Source organism: Eulemur rufifrons, chromosome 7 (genome assembly GCF_041146395.1).
Source record: "Eulemur rufifrons isolate Redbay chromosome 7, OSU_ERuf_1, whole genome shotgun sequence".
Taxonomy (NCBI): Eukaryota; Metazoa; Chordata; class Mammalia; order Primates; family Lemuridae; genus Eulemur; species Eulemur rufifrons.
The window spans coordinates 44,405,413-44,428,989 of record NC_090989.1 but is presented as its reverse complement, the minus strand read 5'-3'; the positions used below and the strand labels follow the sequence as shown (position 1 = coordinate 44,428,989).

The 23,577-nt window shown below is 35.6% G+C and overlaps 1 protein-coding gene across 1 annotated transcript; it reads left to right on the top strand.

Annotated features, from left to right (window-relative positions):
* Window positions 1–10,731: 10,731 nt before the first annotated feature.
* Window positions 10,732–11,706, top strand: LOC138386217 (olfactory receptor 5H8-like). The gene has a single exon (XM_069472501.1). The coding sequence runs from the start codon at window positions 10,777–10,779 to the stop codon at window positions 11,704–11,706; it is 930 nt and encodes a 309-aa protein (XP_069328602.1). The 5' UTR covers window positions 10,732–10,776.
* Window positions 11,707–23,577: the final 11,871 nt, after the last annotated feature.

Sequence of the window (23,577 nt, the reverse complement as noted above, 5' to 3'; positions counted from 1 at the left end):
CATATACTAGCTCCCGGCTTTCAGTTGATTGAAATCCTACTAGGCAAAGGGGGAAGAGCCAAGGAAAAACAAAAACAAAGGACCACAGTGGGACGAGTGAGGAAGTTGACCATCTTTTCAAGTCAGTGCAAAAGTAATTGCAGTTTTGGATGGTGAATTTTAAATCATTAAAACTAGGTTCAAATACATCTTTATTAATCAAAATAGAAGCCATTAAAATCAACACATTTTTGCCAATGAGAAATAAGTTTGTTTATTCCTGCAGTGTAAAAATCCATGCTTCGAGATTCGAGGAACTCTTGGAAAGCATTTTCTGCATCCTGGCGGTTGTGGAAGCGTTTTCCCTGCAAAAAGTTGTCAATATGCTTGAAGAAGTGGTAGTCAGTTGGCAAGAGGTCTGGTGAATATGGCGGATGAGGCAAAACTTTGTGGCCCAATTTGTTCAACTTCTGAAGTGTTGGTTGTGCCAGGTGCAGTCAGGTGTTGTGGAGAAGAATTGGGCCCTTTCTGTTGACCAATGCCGGCTGCAGGCATTGCTGGTTTTGGTGCATTTCATTGATTTGCTAAGCATATTTTTCAGATGTGATGGTTTTACTGGGATTCAGAAAGTGTAGTGGATCAGATCAGCAGCAGACCACCAAACAGTGATCATAACCTTTTTTTGGGGCACAAGTTTGGCTTTGGGAAGTGCTTTGGAGCTTCTTCTTGGTCCAATCACTGAGCTGGTTGTCGCTGGTTGTCATATAAAATGCATTTTTCATTGCACTTCACAATCTGATAGTGAAATGGTTTGTTGTTGTTGCCTATAATAAGAGAAGTCAGCGCTTCCAAAAGACAATTTTTTATTAGCTTATGAGGCACCCACTTTTTCACCTTTCCAATTTCCTTCAAATGCTGAACTACTGTACAATGGTCTACTTTGAGTTCTTTGGCAACTTCTCATATAGTTGTAAGAGAATCAGTTTTGATGATTGCTCTCAGTTGATCATTGTCAACTTCTGATGCCCGGCCACTGCACTCCTCATCTTCAAGGCTCTCGTCTCCTTTGCAAAACTTCTTGAACCACCAGTGCACTGTACATTCATTAGCAGTCTCTGGGCCAAACATGTTCTTGATGTGAGTTGCCTCTGCTGCTTTACAACCCATTTTGAACTCAAATAAGAAAATTACTCAAATTTGCTTTTTGTCTAACATGATTTCCATAGTCTAAAATAAATATAAAATAAAGAGCAAATAATAAGTCATTAGCAAAAAAACATAAAGTGAGAAATGTGCATTAAAATGATGTATAACATAAGGACACTTATTTAAGAGTGTATTCCAATACCAAAGAACAAATTTCAACAATGCCAAAACAGCAATTACTTTTGCACCAATTAATAATTCTTTTTTTAAAACAATAATTTTTATATTTTTATTTCAGCATATTATGGGGGTACAAATGTTTAGGTTACATATATTGCCCTTGCCCCACCCTTGAGTCAGAGCTTCAAGCATGTCCATCCCACAGATGGTGCACACCACACCCATTAGGTGTGAATATACCCATCCCCTCCCCCTGCTCCCAGCTGCTCAACACCTGATGAATGTTACCAGTTATATGTGCACATAAGTGCTGATCAGTTAATATCAGTTTGATGGTGAGTACATGTGGTGCTTGTTTTTCCATTCTTGTGATACTTCACTTAGTAGAATGGGCTCCAGCTCTATCCAGGATAATATAAGAGGTGCTAGATTGCCATTGTTTTTGTGGCTGAGTAGAACCCCATGGTATACATATACCACATTTTACTAATCCGTTCATGTATGGATGGACACTTGGGTTGTTTTCACATCTTTGAAATTGTGAATTGTGCTGCTGTAAACATTTGAATGCAGATGGCTTTTTTATAGAATGTCTTTTTTTTCTTTGGGTAGATGCCCAGTAATGGGATTGCTGGATCAAATGGTAATTCTACTTGTAGTTCTTTGAGATATCTCCAAATTACTTTCCACAGAGGTTGTACTAGTTTGCAATCCCATTAGCAGTGTATGAGTGTTCCTATCTCTCTGCATCCATACCAACATTTATTGTTTTGGGACTTTTTGATAAAAGCAATTTTCACTGGAGTTAAGTGATATCTCATTGTGTTTTTGATTTGCATTTCCCTGATGATTAGAGATGCTGAGTATTTTTTCATATGTTTATTGGCATGAAACCATAAGAATTCTAGAAGAAAATGTTGGAAAAACTCTTACAAACATTGGTCTAGGAAAGGAATTTATGAAGAAGGCCCCAAAGGCAATCACAGAAACAACAAAAATAAATAAATGCGACCTGATCAAATTAAAAAGCTTCTGCACAGCCAAGGAAACTATCACAAAAGCAAACAGACAACTTACAGAATGGGAGAAAATATTCTCATGCTATACATCTGATAAAGGGCTGATAACTACAATCTATATAGAACTCAGGAACATCAGCAAGAAAAAATAAATCTCATTAAAAAGTGAGCAAAGGACATGAACAGAAACTTTTCAAAAGAAGACAGACTAATACCCAACAAACATATGAAAAAATGCTCAACATATCTAATAGTTCTTATCTGTCATCCATAATTCTTCTTTGGTTAAGTGTTCAAATCTTCTGCTCATTTTTAAATTATGTTTTGTTATTATTGAGTTAGGAGCCCTCTTTACATGCTCTAGATACAAACCTTTTACCACATATATGATTTTCCAAATATATTCTGAAAGCCAGGAGTTGTTTTTTTTTTAACCACATATATGATTTTCAAAATATTTTCTAAAAGCCAGGAGTTGTTTTTTCATCTTAAAAATGTTTTTGAACAGAAATTTTAAATTTGAATAAGGTTAATTTAACATTTGTTTTCCTTTTGCAGTTCATGCTTTTAGTGTTGTATTTCTAGGTTGTATATTTAGCTCTATCATCCATTTGATTCAATTTTTGAATATTATCAGGACTAAAGTTACCTCTTTTTTTTTTTTTGCTCATGTATATCCTATTGTTCCAGCATTATTTGTCATAAAGCCTATTTTTTCTTTACTGAATTACCTTTGCCTCTTTGTCCAAAATCAGCTGTCCACATATGATAGGTTTATTTCTGTATCTCTGTTATGTTCCCTTTATTTGTCTATCTTTACAACAATACCACACTGTCTTGATACCAAAGTTCTAAATTTAGTCTAAATTTAGTCTCAGAATCAGACAGTGGTAGACCTCCAAAGTTGTTCTTGTTTTGCAATGTTGTTTTTGGCTATTATGCATCTTTCGCATTTTCACAAGACTATTAGATTAATCTTGTCAATTTCTACAAGAAAGCCTGTTGGAATTCTGATAGAGATTTTATTAATCTATCTATAGATGCAAGTGAGGAAAATATACATTTCTTCAATATTGAATCTTTTGACCTAAGCATTGTACATCTTTCTATTTGTTTAGGACTTTAATTTCTCTGAATTTTTCACCATATAGTTCTCACATACCTGTTTTTCAGAATTCTAGTTTCTTTTCAATCCCTGAATTTTACCTTTTACAAATAGTCGATTCAGGTAACTAAGGTATTGAGAAAAAACAGTCTTTCTACATGAAGAATTATTAACATGGTCCATTTTTCTGTAAATATATTATATGGATTAACAAACACTGTCACAGAAACAAAATGTTTTTTTAAAGCCATGGATCACTGCATACATTTTTACAAAAACCCATAAACATGCATATCTCCTTTATTTGTAGGACTTAGATAGATTTTTGAACATTAAGGCAGTGACACTTCTAAAACAATGAAATTCTAAGTTAAGGCTTGATATTTGTTTCGAAACCCATATTCATAGGCAACTGTGACCAAAGCAAACTTTTATCTACTAGGTTGAGTTCATCTACCCAGGATATGTTATTTATCTATAACCAACACTTCTTTTGTATTAGGTGTATGGGATAAGAATTAGTAGCAAACCATCAATTTCCTTTGATGAATCATTAGTCCCCTCTGAGTTTTATTTTGAGGATGTAGCCATCAGCCACAGAAGTATATATTTTTTGTAAACTTAGAGAGCTTACAAGTTACACTGATTCTTACCTGCCTAAAAGTTGGCCAACAATTCGGAACTCAGGATTTTCTAAATACAGAAAACCCCAAAGCATACTTGATCATACTCCCATCTCAAAACAGAGAAAATATTCTTGATTGTTGAAACAATAGGTTCCCTTTGTTTTCTTCAAGGAAGACTGCTTGTTATTACTCTCTTTAGAAACACAATGCACCAAAATGCAGAATACCATATTTTGAATGGATCTATTTTATAATTCCTAGCCTCAAGGCACAAATAATATTCTTGTTAGAACAGTGTATTTTCTTATTCAAGGAAAAGATGATGAGTGGTGTATGGAAGAAAAATTCACTTTAAAATAATTATATATTGCACTCTTGTCTTATCAAGCTTATTTGAAGTACTAAGTGTTGAAATCTGGAGAGGGGACTGTCCTTTTCTCTTCCTACTCTTCTTTAACATTAAGAGTGGCAAAACTCAGATCCAGCCTGTGGGTGTACTTTGGGAAACAGCCCCAGAGCCCCAGTCTGGCCTACTGTGGAGAACAGACAGGATATGCATAGAGGACACCCCAGAGTGAACTAATAGCCACACAGACCAACCAAAGAATTGGATGGATGTTTACCCCAGTTCCCTTAAACATCTATACTAACAGGCTTAATTTTGGAAAGATGTAAGCTCTCCTTAGGAAAGCAAGCCTCTGAATCTAGGCCAAGGATCAGGGTTCCTATTGACAAGGGCAGTAAGTGCACAGCCCCTGTGGCAGGGCCTTGATGGTCAAACACTTTGGGCTGGGTGGAGGGGTTGGCTGTGGGTATGAAGACAGGCATAGGAGAAAACTGCATCACTGGTAGTTTAACCAAAGTGACTTTGGGCATTGGTAGGAGAAACTTCTGGGAATACCTTGGAGGTGTTGAAAGAGTCTGCTTTCTGGAAGTAGAGCTGCAAGAGTCTTCAAAAGATGCGTCTAGCCTTATTTCTAAAAATGCTAGTTCTTGAGTGTCTGGTCTAGGGATTGGCTGGTTACTCATTGATTTGATGGTCTTATTGAACAGCTTCTGGTTTTGCAGGAAGTTTTCCATTTCATCTTCTTACCAAGTGGATTCCTGTATTCCGCACGGATCTCATGGCCAGTTCGGTAGTTGTGTGATTATAACGTGGTTACAATCTGCACCATACGAATTGCTGCACTTTCTACATTTATGCATCTTCTCAGCATTCATTTTCATAAAGTTCTGTTTTACAAGAGAAAATCAAGAAAATCATCGGTCATGGCCTCAGGCATCCTTCAATTGGACAACAATAGAATTTGCACATTTTTCAAATATTTTATTTTTGTTGGATTTATTTTGCTGTCCTGCAGACAGCGGCTCTTGACCAGGTGCATGTTGCGTGCAGGGCCATTGCGCGTGATCTTACCACAGCTGCGTGCGGTGCACAGGTTGTTGGTCTGTGTGGCCCAGGACAGGTCACTCACAGAGGGCAGCATCAGCTCTTCAGGCTGGCTGCCACTCAGTCGGGCTTCCTAGGGCCCTTATGGTCCCTAGGTGGTGGCAGCTCCCCTAGAGGCTGCCAGAACTGCTCAAGCACCAGTGGCTGCTGCCTCAGAGGCATCCATGGCTCCCCGAAAGCCAGGCCCTCTTTTATATCTATTCTCGTATTTATCCCTATGTTTTCCTGTGCTTATTACTAATGTACATAGTTTTTTAAATTTTATTTTCTGAATGTTCAGTACTAGTATATAGAAATAAAATTGATTTTTGAATATTGATTCTATGTTCTGGAAACTTGATAAAACTCATTTATTTACTATTTAGTTCCAGTAGTTTTTTGGTAGATTCCATTAGATTTCTATATGGACAATCACATCATCTTTTAAAAAATATATTCATTCATTCCTCTTCAGTAGATACTTTCCATTCACTCTTTTATTATTAATTAATTTTTATTTTTACAAAATCAAGAAGAATCCCCTGTACTTGAAGAAGTGTTGGTATTAAATAGTCTTTGGTAGAATTCAGCTATGCAACCATGTGATCCTGAGCTTCTCTTTGTTGGGAAGTTTTTGGTGACCACTTAAATCCCCTTCTTTCTTATTGGTCTGTTCAGATTTTCTATTTCTTTTTGATTTAATCTGAGTAGACTGTATGTTTCTACAAATTTATTCATTTCTTCTAGGTTATCTATTGTGTTGGTATATAATTATTCATAACAATTCCTTATTATACTTTTAGTTCTTAGGCATCCATTGTAATGTCTCCTCTTTCCTTTTTGATTATATTTGTTTTAGTCTTCACTCTTCGGGAAAGAGTTTCTATCCAGAATATATAAAGAGACCTCAGAACTCAGTAATAACAGAATATAATTAAAAATGGGCAAAAGATTTGAACACTTAACCAAAGAAGAAGTATGGATGACAAATAAGAATTGGAAAAGATGGTCAACTTCATTACTTATCCCGGTCCTTTGTCCATGTTTTCCCTTGGCTCCTCTTCCTTTGCCTAGTAGGATTTCAATCAGCTGAAAGCTGGGGAGCTAGTATATGTCTGGATTTGAGCTGCAATTTGCATGAGAAGGACAACTTTACATGGACTTGGCTCCTGAAAGAAATCTAGATCTTTGGCCACATTAAAATTATGTTTTCATTAGCTCAGACAAGGCCATACTAATCAAAGTACTCAAAGCAACAAATTTTATATATATAAACTGAGGTTTGCTTGGACATATCACAAGTGTCACCTGTGGTGGAAAATAGTGACATAAAGTGTAATTTCAGTTGTTAAAAGAACTGCCTAGTTAATGGGTGTTTATCATTTCAAAGACTGTAATGACCTGTGGGACAATTTGGACTTCTCACACATGTCCGTATCCATAGTGCCCAATAGAACAGCTTCATTTTATCTTCCAACAGGAAATCTTCAGGTGCTCTTAGGGGAATTTCAGTTTTCTCCTCCTTCCTCTTCTGGCAAAAGCACACAGTTGTACCATTGATTGACTCTTTTGTTCATAGCAAACTTATATAAAGAACATTTTTCTGAGCTTGGGAAATGCACCTTACAAAATGAATCGCTGTGCAAGAAATTGCTACCTTTTTTGTTGGCATTCCTATGCTATTGTATTTTTTGTGCTTTAGAAAGCCTAACACTATTAAAGGATCAATACAACTTCTTTCGAGACATAGGTAAGAGGAAAATGATTTCTATTATACCCACTGTCTTTTATACAAAATTTAAAATGCTGTTAAAGTTATAATAATGTTAGATTGGATTTATAAGATGCCAGAAAAGACAGGTGAGAAATGGAAAGCAAATAGTACATTTTCTGTATATTTTATTTTCATGACTTAATCTGGACAAGCAAAATAGTTATAAGACTGATTTTTTCTGCTTTAACAATTTTTTTATCTGATTAATATAACTATAATGAATTTATAAGATAAAATGAGGCTCAAAAATGTATGTCATATTGATTTTTGTGTAAGAAATCTTTCTAATGATTCAAATATAAAACATCATTCTGTTGAATTAAATATATATTCTGAATAAAACATTTATGGTAAGTCACTTAAATATTAGCTCCTATATCTTTTCGCCCACTTGTGATGATGATTAAATTTAGTGTTATATATATGAAATACCAATAATATGCATAAATATGTATATAGCAGGAAATATAAAGAAAATAGCTCTCCAATGATCAGTTTATTACTTCATAAGTTACAACATTTATGACTTAATAAAGTACCCATACAAAAATTGAATTTGAAAGTGTTCAGATATTTAGTCATTTAGAATTACATAAAAGGAAACCATATCGGATAAAAATACATTTAACAACGGGAGCTATTGGCTTTGCTATTTATATAGCCTGTATCAGGTTCTAGCCTTTGACTTTATTTTATTCTGCTAAAAAATTTAGTGGGCAAAACATGTTCTTAAGTAGTAATATCAGTAAGATTCCTGGAGAAAGTTAGTTGTAATCATTGCAAAAACAAAGACAAAACAACTTTTAATTATTTAAAGTTGTTTCAGGCAGTGTTAGTAACCTTATGAACAACACAAAGTTTGTAAGGTAAAATTTAATGTCAGATCTCTCTTTCATGCCAAAATATCGAAGGAACATAAACTTTAAATTTTGAATAACAGAAAAGAAAAGAATCCCAGGGTTTACATCTTTTAATAAATCCCAGGGTTAAGACAAACATTTACCCCCCAAGCCCATGAGCTTTCCCCTTTATTCAGTCTTCAGCCTTTCTCTAATGCTTCCTTTCTGCAACTTCTTTGGTTTGTGTTTTCTGCACTAATCCATATATGCATTTGATATTCTCTACCTATTTCTCTTCTTCCTCCTTGTTCTCTTTTCATCCATCCAAGTTTCCCTTTCCACCTCACTGTCCCCTTTCTCCTTTTCATATCTTCCTCTCTTCTCTCTTTGAAAACATTTGTTAAAAATTCTATGGAAAAAAAATTTACATTTGTCTATGGCAGCAAATGCCAACTATTCTCCTCATTTCTTAGAGTGCTCCATCTTATTTCACTTACAGATGTGTCACTGTTACCCATTTAATTCTCATTATTCTCTGACCTTAATTCTCTAAACATTTCCTAATGTCCACACTCAATGATCTCTGTTCATTCCTTGTTCTATGAGGGCATTTACTTTGGCATGTGGCCCTGTACTTCACAGTGTCCTTCTTGAATATCTTTCCTCTCCTACGTCCACACACGCAGGTTTTCAGCATCCCTCCTGCTTCTCTGATCACTCTGCTTGGTATCCTTTTCTGGCCTCTCCGTAGTCTTTCTCTTGTGAGTCAGTTCCTTGGTTGCAATAGGAAATTAGTTTATTGAATGGACATTGTCTGTAACACAGAAGAGTTCTATGATTTGAGGAAGCAGCTGGAAAAATGGGCAGTAAAGAAGGAAGCAGGACAGCTGGTCAACAGCAAAAATCCTATCCCAACATTAGCTCAATGAAATCTACTCTTACTGCTGCTGACTTCCAGATGCCCTCACTGACAATGTCAGTGTCATTGTTGTGGATGCAGAATGCATTTGCTGGGGCTTTGATATTTCTGCCTTGGCTGTTTGTGCCACCAAAGTTCTCTTTTGACCTTGTAACTGTCTCTCTTTGTCTTTCTCCATATTCCAAATCTAGTTTCAGTGAAATTGACTGAGCAAACATAGATCAAGTCCCCTTACTGTAGGCACAAAGGGGAATGGGAAAATGTCTTTCTAGGTTTTTTTGGCTTCTAGGGTGGGTGGTAGACTATGCTTACCACCAAGAATCATGTAGTAGAAAAGGGGATCATGAGTTGGTCATCTAGTAAATGACATATACAGTACCCACCTCCTTATTTGCAGGGCATATGTTCCAAGACCCCCAGTGGATGCCTGGAAACTTGAAAATTATTGAATCCTACTTATTCTGTACTATGTTTTTTCCTATACATGCTACCTGTGATAAAGTATAATTTATAAGTTGGGCAAAGTAAGATATTAACAATAGTTTATAATAAAATATAATAAATATAACAAAATAATGTAATAAAATTTATGTCAATATGACCTCTCTGTCTCAAAATATCTTATTGTATGTGCTTTTTTTGACTGTTGTTAGTGATGGGTAACTGAAACCATCGAAAGCAAAACTGCAAAAAAGTGGTGGGGGGACTACTCTATTGACTTTTTCACCTGTCTAATATAGCTTCCTCAAGTGTCTACCTTGCTGTTCTTCCCTTTGTTTTGTATACTCTCCAATGGACAGACCATCTATAACTATGCTGTCAACTACTCCCATGACTCCAAAGTCATTATTTTTATTAAGATTTAATAGACTTGTGCTACTAAGTACATGTCACCTAAGTATTCAGAGGACCCTTCTTCCATATTTTGCCAATGCACCTAAATTCTCAATCTCAATTTTCAATGAACTTCTACCCAGTAACCAAGTGACTCTACTCTCCTTCACTAACCATCCCCTCCACATCTAATATGCCATAAATCCTAGTGGCTTTACATTCTGAATTCTTTGAATCTACCTCTTTGTTCTCCTCATCACTTCCAATGCCATATCACTCTTGGTCTAGTCACTTCACATGCATTTGAATCACTTGAGGATCATTTTCAAAATGAGGATTCCTAGGCCTCATTCTTATACTACTGTGTCCATTTGTACAGTAATTATCTTGTAATCTGTATTTCTCACAACAAGCTTCCCCTAACAATTCTGACATGCAATGTATTTGGGGGAAGCTGTGGAAAACAGTAGCAGCTTCCTGACTAGTATTCCTGACTCCAGTTTCTGCTACTTGCATCCTGCTTTCTACACTACCAAATATCTGATTTAAAAAATCCTGGTCCTTCATATATCTCTGTCTTTGACCCTGAATTCATGTCCTAGACAAATGATTTCTTTACCATATTAAATCATATCACCATAAATTTAGCACATGCTCAGAATGCCTCTTATTTTCTCCAAATCTGTTAAATCCTATACATTTTTTTGAATGAATAGATAGTAATTGTCTTTTCCCTACTTTAGTTTCCTCAATTTAAAAGTAATAAATAAAATTAAAGGCAATCTGATAAGAGTTTTGTTTTATTTCAACTTCCCTTTCCCAATTTCAACTTATAGTAATTACATATGAATATATATGTGTGTGTGTGTATATATATATATATTTACATTTACTGCATTTTATTTCAGAGGACATCAAGTGAGGACATGGAAAAGGAAAATGCAACATTGCTGACAGAGTTTGTTCTCACAGAACTGACTCAACAACAAGAGTGGAAAATCACCCTGTTCCTGGCATTCTTGGTGATATATCTCATCACCATTGTGGGGAACCTTGGTCTAATTACTCTCATCTGGATTGACCCTCACCTGCACATCTCCATGTATTTATTCCTTGGAAATTTAGCCTTTGTGAATACTTGGTTATCATCCACAGTGACCCCCAATATGCTGGTCAATTTCTTAACTAAGTGTCAGATGATATCTCTCTCTGCATGCATGGTACAATTTTTTTCCTTTGCAATCAGTGTAACCACAGAATGTTTTCTCTTGGCAGCAATGGCGTATGATCGCTATGTAGCCATATGCAAACCTTTACTCTATCCAGTGATTATGACCAATGCACTATGCATCAGGCTATTAGTCTTGTCATTTGTAGGTGGCTTTCTTCATGCCATAATTCATGAAGCGCTTTTTTTCAAATTAACCTTCTGTAATTCCAACATAATACATCACTTTTACTGTGACATTATGCCATTGTTAAAGATTTCTTGTACTAACCCTTCTATTAATTATCTAATGGTTTTTGTTTTTGCAGGTTCAATTGAAGTATTCACTATTGTGACTGTTCTTGTCTCTTATACACTTGTTCTCTTTACAATCTTAAAAACGAAGTCTGTCAAAGGCATAAGGAAAGCCTTCTCCACCTGTGGAGCTCACCTCTTATCTGTGTCTTTATACTATGGCCCTGCTCTTTACATGTATGTGCTCCCTCGGTCGCCACAATCTGATGATCAAGATATGATGGACTCTCTGTTTTACACTGTTATCATTCCTGCTTTAAATCCAATTATCTACTGTTTCAGAAATAAAAAAGTCATAGACTCATTAACAAAAACATTAGAGAAAATAGTTTAGGTCTTTTACTTTTAATGATGTCTCTTCTCGTTTTAGTAAAGCAGTCATAAAATTGTTCAGGTTAGATGTGGGTATGATTTTGTATTAATATATGTTGAAAGGTTTTTCAGTGGACATTTCTTAGCTTTCTAATGACTTAACTTGTTAGTCCCTAATAAACTTAAAATATTTGTATCTATTATTCAAAAATATAATTGATTTTTTAAATTTTACCCTATATGAGATACAAATGTTTAGGTTACATATATTGCCTTTGCCCCGCCCAAGTCAGAGCTTCAAGCATATCCATCCCCCAGATGGTGTGCACCGCACCCATGTGGTGTGAATATACCCATCCCCTCATCCCCCGCCACCTGCCTGACAGCCGATGAATGTTACTGCTATATGTGCACATAAGTGTTGACCAATTCATACTAATTTGATGGTGAGTACATGTGGTGCTTGTTTTTCCATTCTTGTGATACTTCACTTAGTAGAATGGGGTCCAGGTCTACCCAGGATAATACAAGAGGTACTAGATCACCATTGTTTTTTGTGGCTGAGTAGAACTCCATGGTATGCATATAGCACATTTTATTAATCCACTCATGGATGGATGGGCACTTGGGTTATTTCCACATCTTTGCAATTGTGAATTGTGCTGCTATAAACATTCAAGTGCAGATGTATTTTTTATAGAATGTCTTTTTTTCCTTTGTGTAGATAACCAGTAAAGGGATTGCTGGATCAAATGGTAATTCTACTTTTAGTTCTTTGAGGTGTCTCCAGATTACTTTCCATAGCGGTACTAGTTTGCAGTCTCACCAACAGTGTATAAGTGTTCCTATCTCTCTGCATCCATGCCACCATTTATTGTTTTGGGACTTTTTCATAAAAGCCATTCTAACTGCAGTTAGGTGATATCACATTATGGTTTTGAGTTGCATTTCCCTGATGATTTGAGATGTTGAGCATTTTTTCATATACTTGTTTGTCATTAGTTTGTCTTTTGAAAAGTTTCTCTTCTGTCCTTTGCACACATTTTAATGGGCTTATTTGATTTTTTCTTGCTAATTTTTCTGAGTTCTATGTAGATTCTAGTTATCAGCATGTCATGGGAGGTGTAGCATGTAGATATTTTCTCCAATTTTGTAGGTTGTCTGTTTGCTCTCATATAGTTTCCTTTGACAATGCAGACAAAAACATACACTGGGGAAAAGAATCTTTATTAAATAAATGATGCTGGGAAAATTGGATAGCCACATATAGAAGACTGAAAGAGGATCCACACCTCCCACCTCTCATAAAAATCAACTCACAGTGGATGATAGTCTTAAACCTAAGGCATGAAACTGTAAGAATCTAGAAGAAAATGTTGGACAAACTCTTATAGCCATAGGGAAAGAATTTATGAAATTTTAATCACATGTTCCTGCCATACTAGAATGCTTAAGCAGGAAACAAATGAAAATATTTTACAGGTTATATGTTCTTCATGTGACTTTATAAATACATGAAATGTTAAAATTGCATAGCTTCCCTGAAAAGGAGCTCTGTAAGATAAATCATATAGCAAATAGAGCTGTATAGCCTGGATCAGGGGTGGGAAGCCTTTTATGTTGGAAGGCCACATTAATTTTGCTGTAATCAGATAAGGCCACATTCAGGAACTTCAGTTAAATATACTTAAAAATGTAGATTATATTGTAAGAATCTAATGTGTACTTAATAATTTCAAAAACTGAAAAATATTAATTTTAAAGTTAACTAATCTTTTAATGACTTGGTATTGTCTGCTTTTTGTTGGAAAGCATTTTGAATATTTGGTTCCAGCACGGTGGTCCCCAGTTTCAATTGATGTTCTAGATGGGTATCAGTCATTTGTGACCTTAAGGGCATCTTGATTTGGGATAGGTAAGAGAATGTAGATTTGCTCAATAAGTGGTTGAAAAGCAAGAAAAATGTTTTTGGGCATGTTGCCAAAGGCATAGTTATTTTACTGCATTTTCCCATATATCAGTGGATCTTTCTTCGCATCAAACAATGACTTTAAAATGTCATCTACTGAAAGCTCAATCAATTCCATCTGTAGTTCTCAGATGCCTTGGTGATATCAACTAGATGAGGCTGAGATGCTAATTTGAATGTGATGTCATGATTCTCAGTCAGTGAACCTTTCATTGCATTCTCTAATTAATAGGTCTATAACATCTGTGTATTCATCAAATGATTCACATATATCCTCCTGCTCATCAATGACCCTTGCTAACTGGGGAAAATCTTCTTCTAAAATTTCCTTTTGAATTTTGATTTTGTATCTTGAGACTTTACTGAATTCATTGATCAATTCCAGGAGTCTCTTGGTTTAATCCTTGGGGTCTTCCAGATATAACATCATATCATCAGCAAAGAGTGAGAGTTTGATCTCTTCTGTCCCTATTTGGACTCCCTTGATTCTGCTCTCTTGCCTGATAGCTCTCACAAGGACTTCCAATACTATGTTGAAAAGTAATGGGGACAGTGGGCAGCCTTGTGTGGTTCCAGTTCTAAGTGGGAGTGCTTTCAGTTTTTCCCCATTCAGTATGATGTTGGCTGTGGGTTTGTCATTTATGGCTTGTATCATTTTTAGATAGGTCCCGTCTATGCCTATTTTGTTAAGTGTTCTTACCATAAAAGGGTGTTGAAATTTGTCAAATGCTTTTTCTGCATCTATTGAGAGGATCATATGATCTTTATTTTTGCTTCTATTTATGTGGTGAATTACATTTATAGATTTGTGTATGTTAAACCACCCCTGCATCTCTGGGATGAAGCCCACTTGGTCGTGATGAATTATTTTTTTGATAAGCACTTGGATTCGCTTTGCTAGGATTTTATTGAGAATTTTTGCATCTATATTCATAAGGGATATTGGTCTGTGTTTTCTTTTTTTGTTGCATCCTTTCCTGGTTTCGGTATCAAGATTATGTTGGCTTGGTAAAAAGTGTTGGGGAGAATCCCATCCTTCTCGATGTTGGAGAATAGTTTATGTAGGATGGGCACCAGTTCTTCTTTGTATGTGTGCTAAAATTCGGGTGTGAACCCATCTGGTCCAGGGTTTTTCTTTTGGGGAAGGTTTTTTATTGCTGTTTCGATTTCAGATATAGATATTGGTCTATTCAGGAATTCTATTTCTTCCTGGTTGAGACTGGGAAGGCTGTGTGTTTCTAAAAATTTGTCCATTTCCTCCAGGTTTTGTAATTTGTGTGCATGAAAATTTTTGTAGAATTCAGAGATGATATCATGTATCTCTGTGGCATCAGTCGTGACTTCTCCTTTCATGTTCCTGATGGAGGTTATTAGAGATTTTTCTTTTCTGCTCTTGGTTAGTAAAATGTCTATACTGCCCAAAGTGATCTACAGATTCAATGCAATCTCTATTAAATTACCAACATCATTTTTCACAGATATAGAAAAAATAATTTTACACTTTGTTGGAACCAGAGAAGACCCCATTTAGCAAAAGCAATTTTAAGCAACAAAACAAAATGGGAGGTATTAATTTGCCAAACTTCAAACTATACTACAAGGCTGTGATTATTAAAACTGCTTGGTATTGGCACAAGTGCAGGGACACAGACCAGTGGAACACAACAGAAAATCCAAATATAAAACCATCCTCATATAGCCATCTAATCTTTGACAAAGCAGACAAAAACATACTCTGGGGAAAAGATTCCTTATTCAATAAATGGTGCTGGGAAAACTGGATAGCCAAATGTAAAAGACTAAAACAGGACACACAGTTTTCACCTCTCACAAAATCAAATCACGGTGGAAAAACAGACTTAAAACTTAGGTGTGAAACTATTAGAATTCTAGAAGAAAATGTAGGAACGACTCCTACAGACATTGGCCTAGGCAAAGAATTTATGAGGAAGACCCCTAAGGCAATCACAGCAACAACAAAAATAAATAAATAGGACCTGATCAAATTAAAAAGCTTCTGCACAGCCAAAGAAACAGTCACGAGAGTAAACAGACAACCTACAAAATGGGAAAAAATTTTCGCATACTACACATCAGATAAAGGACTGATAACAAGAATCTATTTAGAACTCAGGAAAATCAGGAAGAAAAAATCGAACAACCCTATCAAAAAGTGGACAAAGGACATGAATAGAAATTTTTCAAAAGAAGATATAAAAATGGCTAACAAACATATGAAAAAGTGTTCAACATCTCTAATCATCAGGGAAATGCAAATCAAAACCACAATGAGATATCACTTAACTCCAGTGAGAACGGCCTTTATCAAAAAGTCCCAAAACTATACATGTTGGCGTGGGTGTGGAGAGATAGGTACACTCATACACTGCTGGTGGGACTGCAAACTAGTGCAGCCCCTGTGGAAAGCAATGCGGAGATACCTTAAACAGATTCAAGTAGACCTACCATTCAATCCAGCAATCCCATTATTGGGCATCTACCCAGAAGAACAAAAGTCATTCTATAAAAAAGACACCTGCACCCGAATGTTTATAGCAGCACAATTCACAATTGCAAAGATGTGCAGAGAACCCAAATGCCCATCAATTCATGAATGGATTAGCAAAATGTGGTATATGTATATCATGGAATATTACTCAGCTATTAGAAATAATGTCAATATGGCATCTCTTTGGTTCTCCTGGACAGAGTTGGAACCGATTCTATTAAGTGAAGTATCCCAAGAATGGAAAAATAAGCACCACATGTACTCACCAGCAAACTGGTTTCCCTGATATCACCTAAGTCCACATTTGGGAATAACACCAATGGGTATTGGACAGAAGTGGGGGATGGGGGGAAGGAATGGGTGTATACCTACTTGATGAATGCAATGCGCTCTGCCTGGGGAATGGACACGCTTGAAGTTCTGACTGGGGGGGATGCGGGTGGGGGGAGGGGATGGGTGCATACCTACGTGATGAGTGCGATGTGCACTGTCTAGGGAATGAACACGCTTGAAGCTCAGACTCGGGGGATGGGGGGGCATGGGCAATATATATAACCTGAACTTTTGTACCCCCATAATGAGCTGAAATAAAATAAATAAATAAATTATTAAAATTTCCTTTTGAAAAAGAAATGTTTTGAAAAAAGATGGCTTTCTTTGAGATGCTTCAATATTTTTTTGCTACACCTGATATATGGGCTTAATTTTACCTTGCAAAAAAATATTTAAGTTGTTTTGATTTGACATGATATCACACAGAAATGCTGCATTCCTATGGAAATCTTTCAATAATTCACATTACTGATTCTGTTCTTCATAAAATTTAACTCTCTGTTCTTGCAGAGATACAATTTTGGCTAACACCTGTCTTTGTGATAGCAAATACACTTTAGAATGATATGGCAAATACATACTGAATACCTCATGGTTCACCTTTAGCATGTAATGAAACTGATGATGCCATGTTGCATTTTCATGAATATAGTTAACAATCTTATAATTTGTTGTAAAGTGTCACTTAAAATAGTATCTTTGTATTCCTAAAATACATTGAGTTTACTATACAAAATAAAGGCAATGTAAAGATTTTTTTAAAAAAAAACCAAGTGGCTTATCCATAAACAAATTCTTTCTTTCCAGATTTATTGAGGTATATTGGATCAATAAAAATTGTATATATGTAAAAAAAAATTGTAACTTTAGCACAGAGATTTTGCTAATGTAAAATACAATGAAAAGAAATGAGAGCATCTGAATCAGTTAATACTTTTTTGTTGTATTTATTGTATATTATCGTACCTTATTTAAGAGTATTACAGGGTCACAAATATTTTTGTTACATAAATTGCTTTGAGTCAAAATTATAGGTGTGCCCATCACCAAGATAGTGTGCATCGTACCAGTCAGTTGTGAATTTACTCATCCCCTCCTCCTCTCCCTCCTGCTTGATTTCCAATGAATTTTATTTCCATATTTGGAAATAAGTGTTGTCTGATTAGTTTCAATTTAATGGTGAATACATGTGGTGTTTGTTTTTCCATTCTTGTGGTACTTCAATTAGAAGAATGGTCTCCAGTTCCCTTCAGGTTAATACAAGAGATATTAGTTCACCATTTTTTTTATGGCTGATTAGTATACTCCATGGTATACATATGCCACATTTATTAATCCACTCATGTATTGTTAATACTTTTTTATGTGTACAATAAACCCTTGATGTTTTCCTGTCACGTACGGTGCACCATCTGTACATACACTTGCTAAATTTACCAAATTCAGTCCAACCTCACCAAATTTATTTTGAAAGCTCTGGAAGATATCTATTCCCTTTGTTCTTTTTGCAAGAGTGCCCAAAGTGAGTAAATCTTCATTGCAAAAAATAATGTTCTGTTGTGACCCAAATGAAGTATAAAACCGGCACCAAGTCAGTAGTATCAGTTGATTCAGCCAAAGTGATTGAATAATATACATTTTCCATTTGAAATATGGCATGAAGTTGCTTTGTTAGGTTGAAGGCTAATTCATGCTGCTGATCAGTTATGATTCTCTTTGAAAGAGGCAGTTGTTTGTACTTTGAAATGTTATCAGGGTCTAAGCATCCTACAACTTCAACAATGCATTCTTTCACAATTTGTACATCACTGAATGGCTTCTGTTTTACCCCCGAGTATATAAGCTACTTTATATGCTGCCTCAGTGGCATTATTTCCAGGTCTTATGGCTGCTTGAAAGAATTGTCTTTGCTTTTGCTTTTCATCTTTTCATTTCTGCAATACAACTTTTCATGCCTGTCCCTCTAATTTAAAATATCCATGATCCTTATGAGTGTTATAATGCTGATGAGCATTGAATTTCTTTACTGTTGCTATTGCAATATCACAAAGCAAGCAAATCATCTTATCTTTAGCAGAAACAAGGTTTTATTGCAATTTCCAATCCTCATTAAAAAATCTGTTGTCTTACTTCAGTGTTCTCTTGCTCTTTTTTGACAAGATGGGCTGTTAAGCAGAGAGAATTAAAAAATACTGTCAAACTGCTTTACTATTCACAAATTCCACTTCAAACAGAAACACACTGCACCACCGTCAAAAGCTGATAGCAGACTGGCATACTTGACCCCCATAAATTCTCAACAAACAGCCTTGTACAATAGTGGTGCCAGTCAGGCAGGGGAAATTACAACTAAATCATGATTGTAATAGCTATCAATTTACCCTTTTATGGTTTACTAATATTCTAATTATGCTAGTCAATGTGGGTGATTATTTCATTGAAACTTATTTTATTTTTTGGTATTTTAAATATGTTCATTGAAAAAATTAAAAAAATGAATTAAAAAGTAATAAAAGGACTTGTTCTGTTAAATTTGGATTTAGTCAAAAGGCCACACTTAAGGATGTAGAAGGCCATATGTAGCTTTAAGGCCACAGTTTCTTCACCCCTGGCTTGGATAATTGTATCACATATACCCCATTATTAGTTGCAGGTTTCTGTTTGGGTGAGCAAAGCAAAATCCCAGGAATTCTGTTCTCTACCAAGTCTCACTTGTTCCTGGGATAGACTGTAAAATATTGGAGAAAAGACTATTCAATCTTAAGGATTAAAGAATATAAAATATAAGTACTTAAAACAAATATCACTATTCTTTATTTCTGGATGTTCAGTACACAAGATTAGACCACATCATTTGCTGTTTTTCTATTCCTCTGAGAGATACCTGCACACCCCAGGAAAGAGAGCAAATTGATGACAATCCAGCTGCTCTTACTCTTTCACCCTAGAGCATCCACATTATTGCATATATCTTTACTTTGTCCATTTTTATTACTATACGATATTCCAATTATACTGATAGTTTCTTGTCAATTATTCAGACTTTTGCTTATTCGTTCACTGTTATGACCCAAAGACTAGATTGGCAATATAAGCATCCAGCGTCTCTTTCTTCTGCCATTTTCAAGATCTGTTTTCCTAATTTAGCCTTTTCCTTGAATGAGAAGTCAATGTTAAGCTGTGAGTATAGGGGCAGGGTCTGCAACCTGTGAAGTCCTACTTTATATTGGGTGAGTCTGGAAGGGGAAGTTGGGAGCTTCTCAGAAACTCAGACTTCCTCTGCAGTCTTCTCTTATACATGTCTAGTCTACAGATTCCTCTTCTCTGGTCTGTCTTTCAGTATAATCTCAACTACTTTATACCTTCCTGAAATTCAACAAAATCTCTAGTCCATTAATGTCATCCAATTCTCACTTCTTTTATAGATTTATTCCCTTTAGCAAATCATTTTATATAAGTGGAATGTTACAAAAAAGGTAAAATACACACTGTGCAAAGGCTGCATTTTAGCCTAGATATTCTGCTTTCTTTCAAAAAAAAAATTACATACAATTCCATTTTAAAAGAAATACATATATATTATTTAATGAATATTTAGATATAAGGTATGATATTATTGTTGCTGTGTTCACCCATTTTTCTTACACACTGCTGATGTTGAATTTAAAACTATTCCATTGAAACACTAATAATAACATGATATGTGTATCCTCAGTTTTTAAAGGTATTAAGAATTAAAGTATATTCTTTACTTAATCTGGAGATCTAAAAGAATTTATAGTTCCTCTATCTTTATATATGTACATGTATATACATATTTTTCTCATCATTTTGCAATACTTTCTAATGTTCAGGAAATTACTGATGTAATTATCTTAGATTATGTTGAAAGATATAATATAATCAGGAATTAGAAAAAAAGTAATAAACACCAATCAAAACTAGAACATTGTTTTTTATTTTATAATTTTTTTATTTCAGCTTATTATGGGGGTACAAAAGTTCAGGTTATATATATTGCCCATGCCCCCCCATCCCCCCGAGTCTGAGCTTCAAGCGTGTCCATTCCCCAGACAGTGCTCATTGCACTCATCATGTAGGTATACACCCATCCCCCCCAGGCTCCACCTCTGTCAGATACCCAATCGGTGTTATTCCTAAATGTGCACTTAGGTGATGATCAGAGAAACCAATTTGCTGGTGAGTACATGTGGTGCTTATTTTTCCATTCTTGGGATACTTCACTTAATAGAATGGGTTCCAACTCTGTCCAGGAGAACCAAAGAGATGCCATATCACTGTTATTTCTTATAGCTGAGTAATACTCCATGGTATACATATACCACATTTTACTAATCCACTCCTGAATTGATGGGCATTTGGGTTGTTTCCACATCTTTGTGATTGTGAGTTGTGCTGCTTTAAACATTCGGGTGCAGGTGTCTTTGTCATAGAATGTCTTTTTTTTTTTGTTTTTGTTTTTGTTTTTTTGTTTTTTTTTTTTATTTATTTTTTTATTTTTATTTTTATTTTTATTTTTTGTTTGTTTTTCAGCTCATTAAGGGGGTACAAAAGATCAGGCTATATACATTGCCCATGCCTCCCCATCCCCTCGAGTCTGAGCTTTAGTTATGTCCATTTCCTAGACAGTGCACATCACTCTCATCATATAGGTGTGCACTCCTCCCCTCCCCCCACCCCATCCCCCCCAGAGAGAACTTCAAACGTGTCCATTCCCCAGGCAGTGCGCATCGCATTCATCCAGTAGGTATACACCCATCCCTTCCACCCAGCCTTTTGTTCTTTTGGGTAGATGCCCAATAATGGGATTGTTGGATTGAATGGTAGGTCTCCTTCAATCTGTTTAAGGTATCTCCACATTGCTTTCCACAGGGGCTGCACTAGTTTGCAGCCCCAGCAGCAGTGTATGAGTGTTCCTATCTCTCCGCATCCAAGCCAACATGTGTTGTTTTGGGACTTTTTGATAAAGGCCGTTCTCACTGGAGTTAAGTGATATCTCATTGTGGTTTTGACTTGCATTTCCCTGATGATTAGAGATGTTGAGCATTTTTTCATGTGTTTGTTAGCCATTCTTATATCTTCTTTTGAAAAATTTCTATTTATGTCCTTTGCCCACTTTTTGATAGGGTTGTTTGATTTTTTTTTGTACTGATTTTCCTGAGTTCCAAATAGATTCTAGAACATTGTTTTTTAGAATCAGGGTTATAAACTGCCCGTTATAGAATCTTATCTATTATGCGTATTTAGGAATCTGTCAGAACCTCTATTGGCTAGATCACTTTTGTCTAGACTCTCTTTTGTTTGTTTGTTTACTTCTGTTAAAAAAAAAAAGTTTTTCAAACTTCAGCGAGCATTGTAATCACCAGGAGAGCTGTGGAAACATAGATTGATAGGGTCCATAACTAGAGTTTCTGATTCAGCCGTGCTGATGCTCTTGGTTTGGGAGAACACTTAAAGAACAATAGTTTTTAAATAATCAGTAAAGTAGAATTTTTATCATTCAAGTTATTTAGAGACTAGTCAGAATGGATTTATACACATCCTATATTCATTATTTAAACAGCACTATACAAATATTCTAAGGGTTTGTATCTACAGCTTTGTATTTTTGTCCTTGTTTAGGGCAGGTGGTTGCACAATTCAGTAGGGCATCTGTTTCAAAGGATGAAACACTACAGTGTTTTTTATTACTTTTTCTTGGGAAGGAAGATTGACAGTAATAGTTGCCAATCAAATCCCATAGCTAAATATCAGTATGATTAATGGGAAGGGCCTCTGTTGTTTAGAAAAAAGCTGTGAAGATGAATCAACATTTGAACCATTAATTCTCTAAGATTTTTATATAGAAGTTGTTCCAAGTGCTATGATAATGTGATGTTTACATCATCTTAGAAGAAATATTCTGAGTAAGATATATTTCAGGGCAATAACTAACAGTGGCATTGAGGTAAGTTCCTCTATGTTTCAAGAAAAATAAATTCACTAAATGTATAGCAAGTGCTTGTATTAGCAGCACAAGAAAAATGTCCCAGCTCAATCAGTGAGGAAGAGAGGAGTGAATTCAAGTTTCTTTTGCCTCTTTGTTCCATTCAGGCCCTCAGTGGATTGAATGAATCCCATCAACATTGGGGGGTAGCATCTACTTTACTCAGTCCACCAATTCAAGTGTGATTTTATTCTGGAAACAGGCTTAAGACACATCCAGAAAGAAAGTCTAACCACGTGTCTAGGCATTCCATGACCAAGTCAAGGTAACACATAAAAACATCCAACACAAGTCTCCCCATTGTCAACTTGGCACACATGTGTATCTTCTTAAACCATAATTAATAACTGAAAATAAAGACAAAGGAGTCATAATTCTGGCTAACATGATGCAATTATCTTGCATATAACTGTCAACTCATGAACACCTTCTCCAGAAGAGGAGGTTAAGTTTTTAGGTAATGTTCACTCTTCTCCTTGAATCTAGCAAAGTAAGTAATATGATGTAAAATTAACCATACTTTAAAGCTATCCATGAAATAGAGTCAATACTACATATCAAGAATTTATGGTTTCTCATGATATTATAATCTCATATTACATGACAAAGGAATATGAGAGAAAAGACATTTGCTATGTGTGCATATATAAATATATATATGTGTGTGTATAACTATATAGACACATACTGATAACAAAAAGGAGAAAATATTTGTGACAATTATAGTTCTCATTTCAGTGACTAGTCATGTGGTCAAGGCTGGTATTTCTAATCTTCTTCCACTACTCTTTCCCTATTCCCTTTACCTACAGCGAGCAACTTCAGCAGCTGAGGATCTTTCTCTGGTATGGTGACCTAAACATTTATTCCTGATTATTCTTGATCAATAGTAGTCCTACCTGGATTGGGGTGTTGAAATTATCCATTGACCTTAATCACAGGGTGTGGTAATACTAAAATCCCCTAAAGAATCTTCTGTATTCCAGACATAATCTTCTTTACCTCCATTGTGGGTTAGTAGTCCAATTTCTCCTTGGTAGTCAGGATCACCCCAATCAGCACAATCATTTCTTTC

What these genes read in the sequence shown, in the direction of transcription:
- LOC138386217 (XM_069472501.1), top strand. Translation starts at nt 10,777, where the DNA reads ATGGAAAAGGAAAATGCAACATTGCTGACAGAGTTTGTTCTCACAGAA.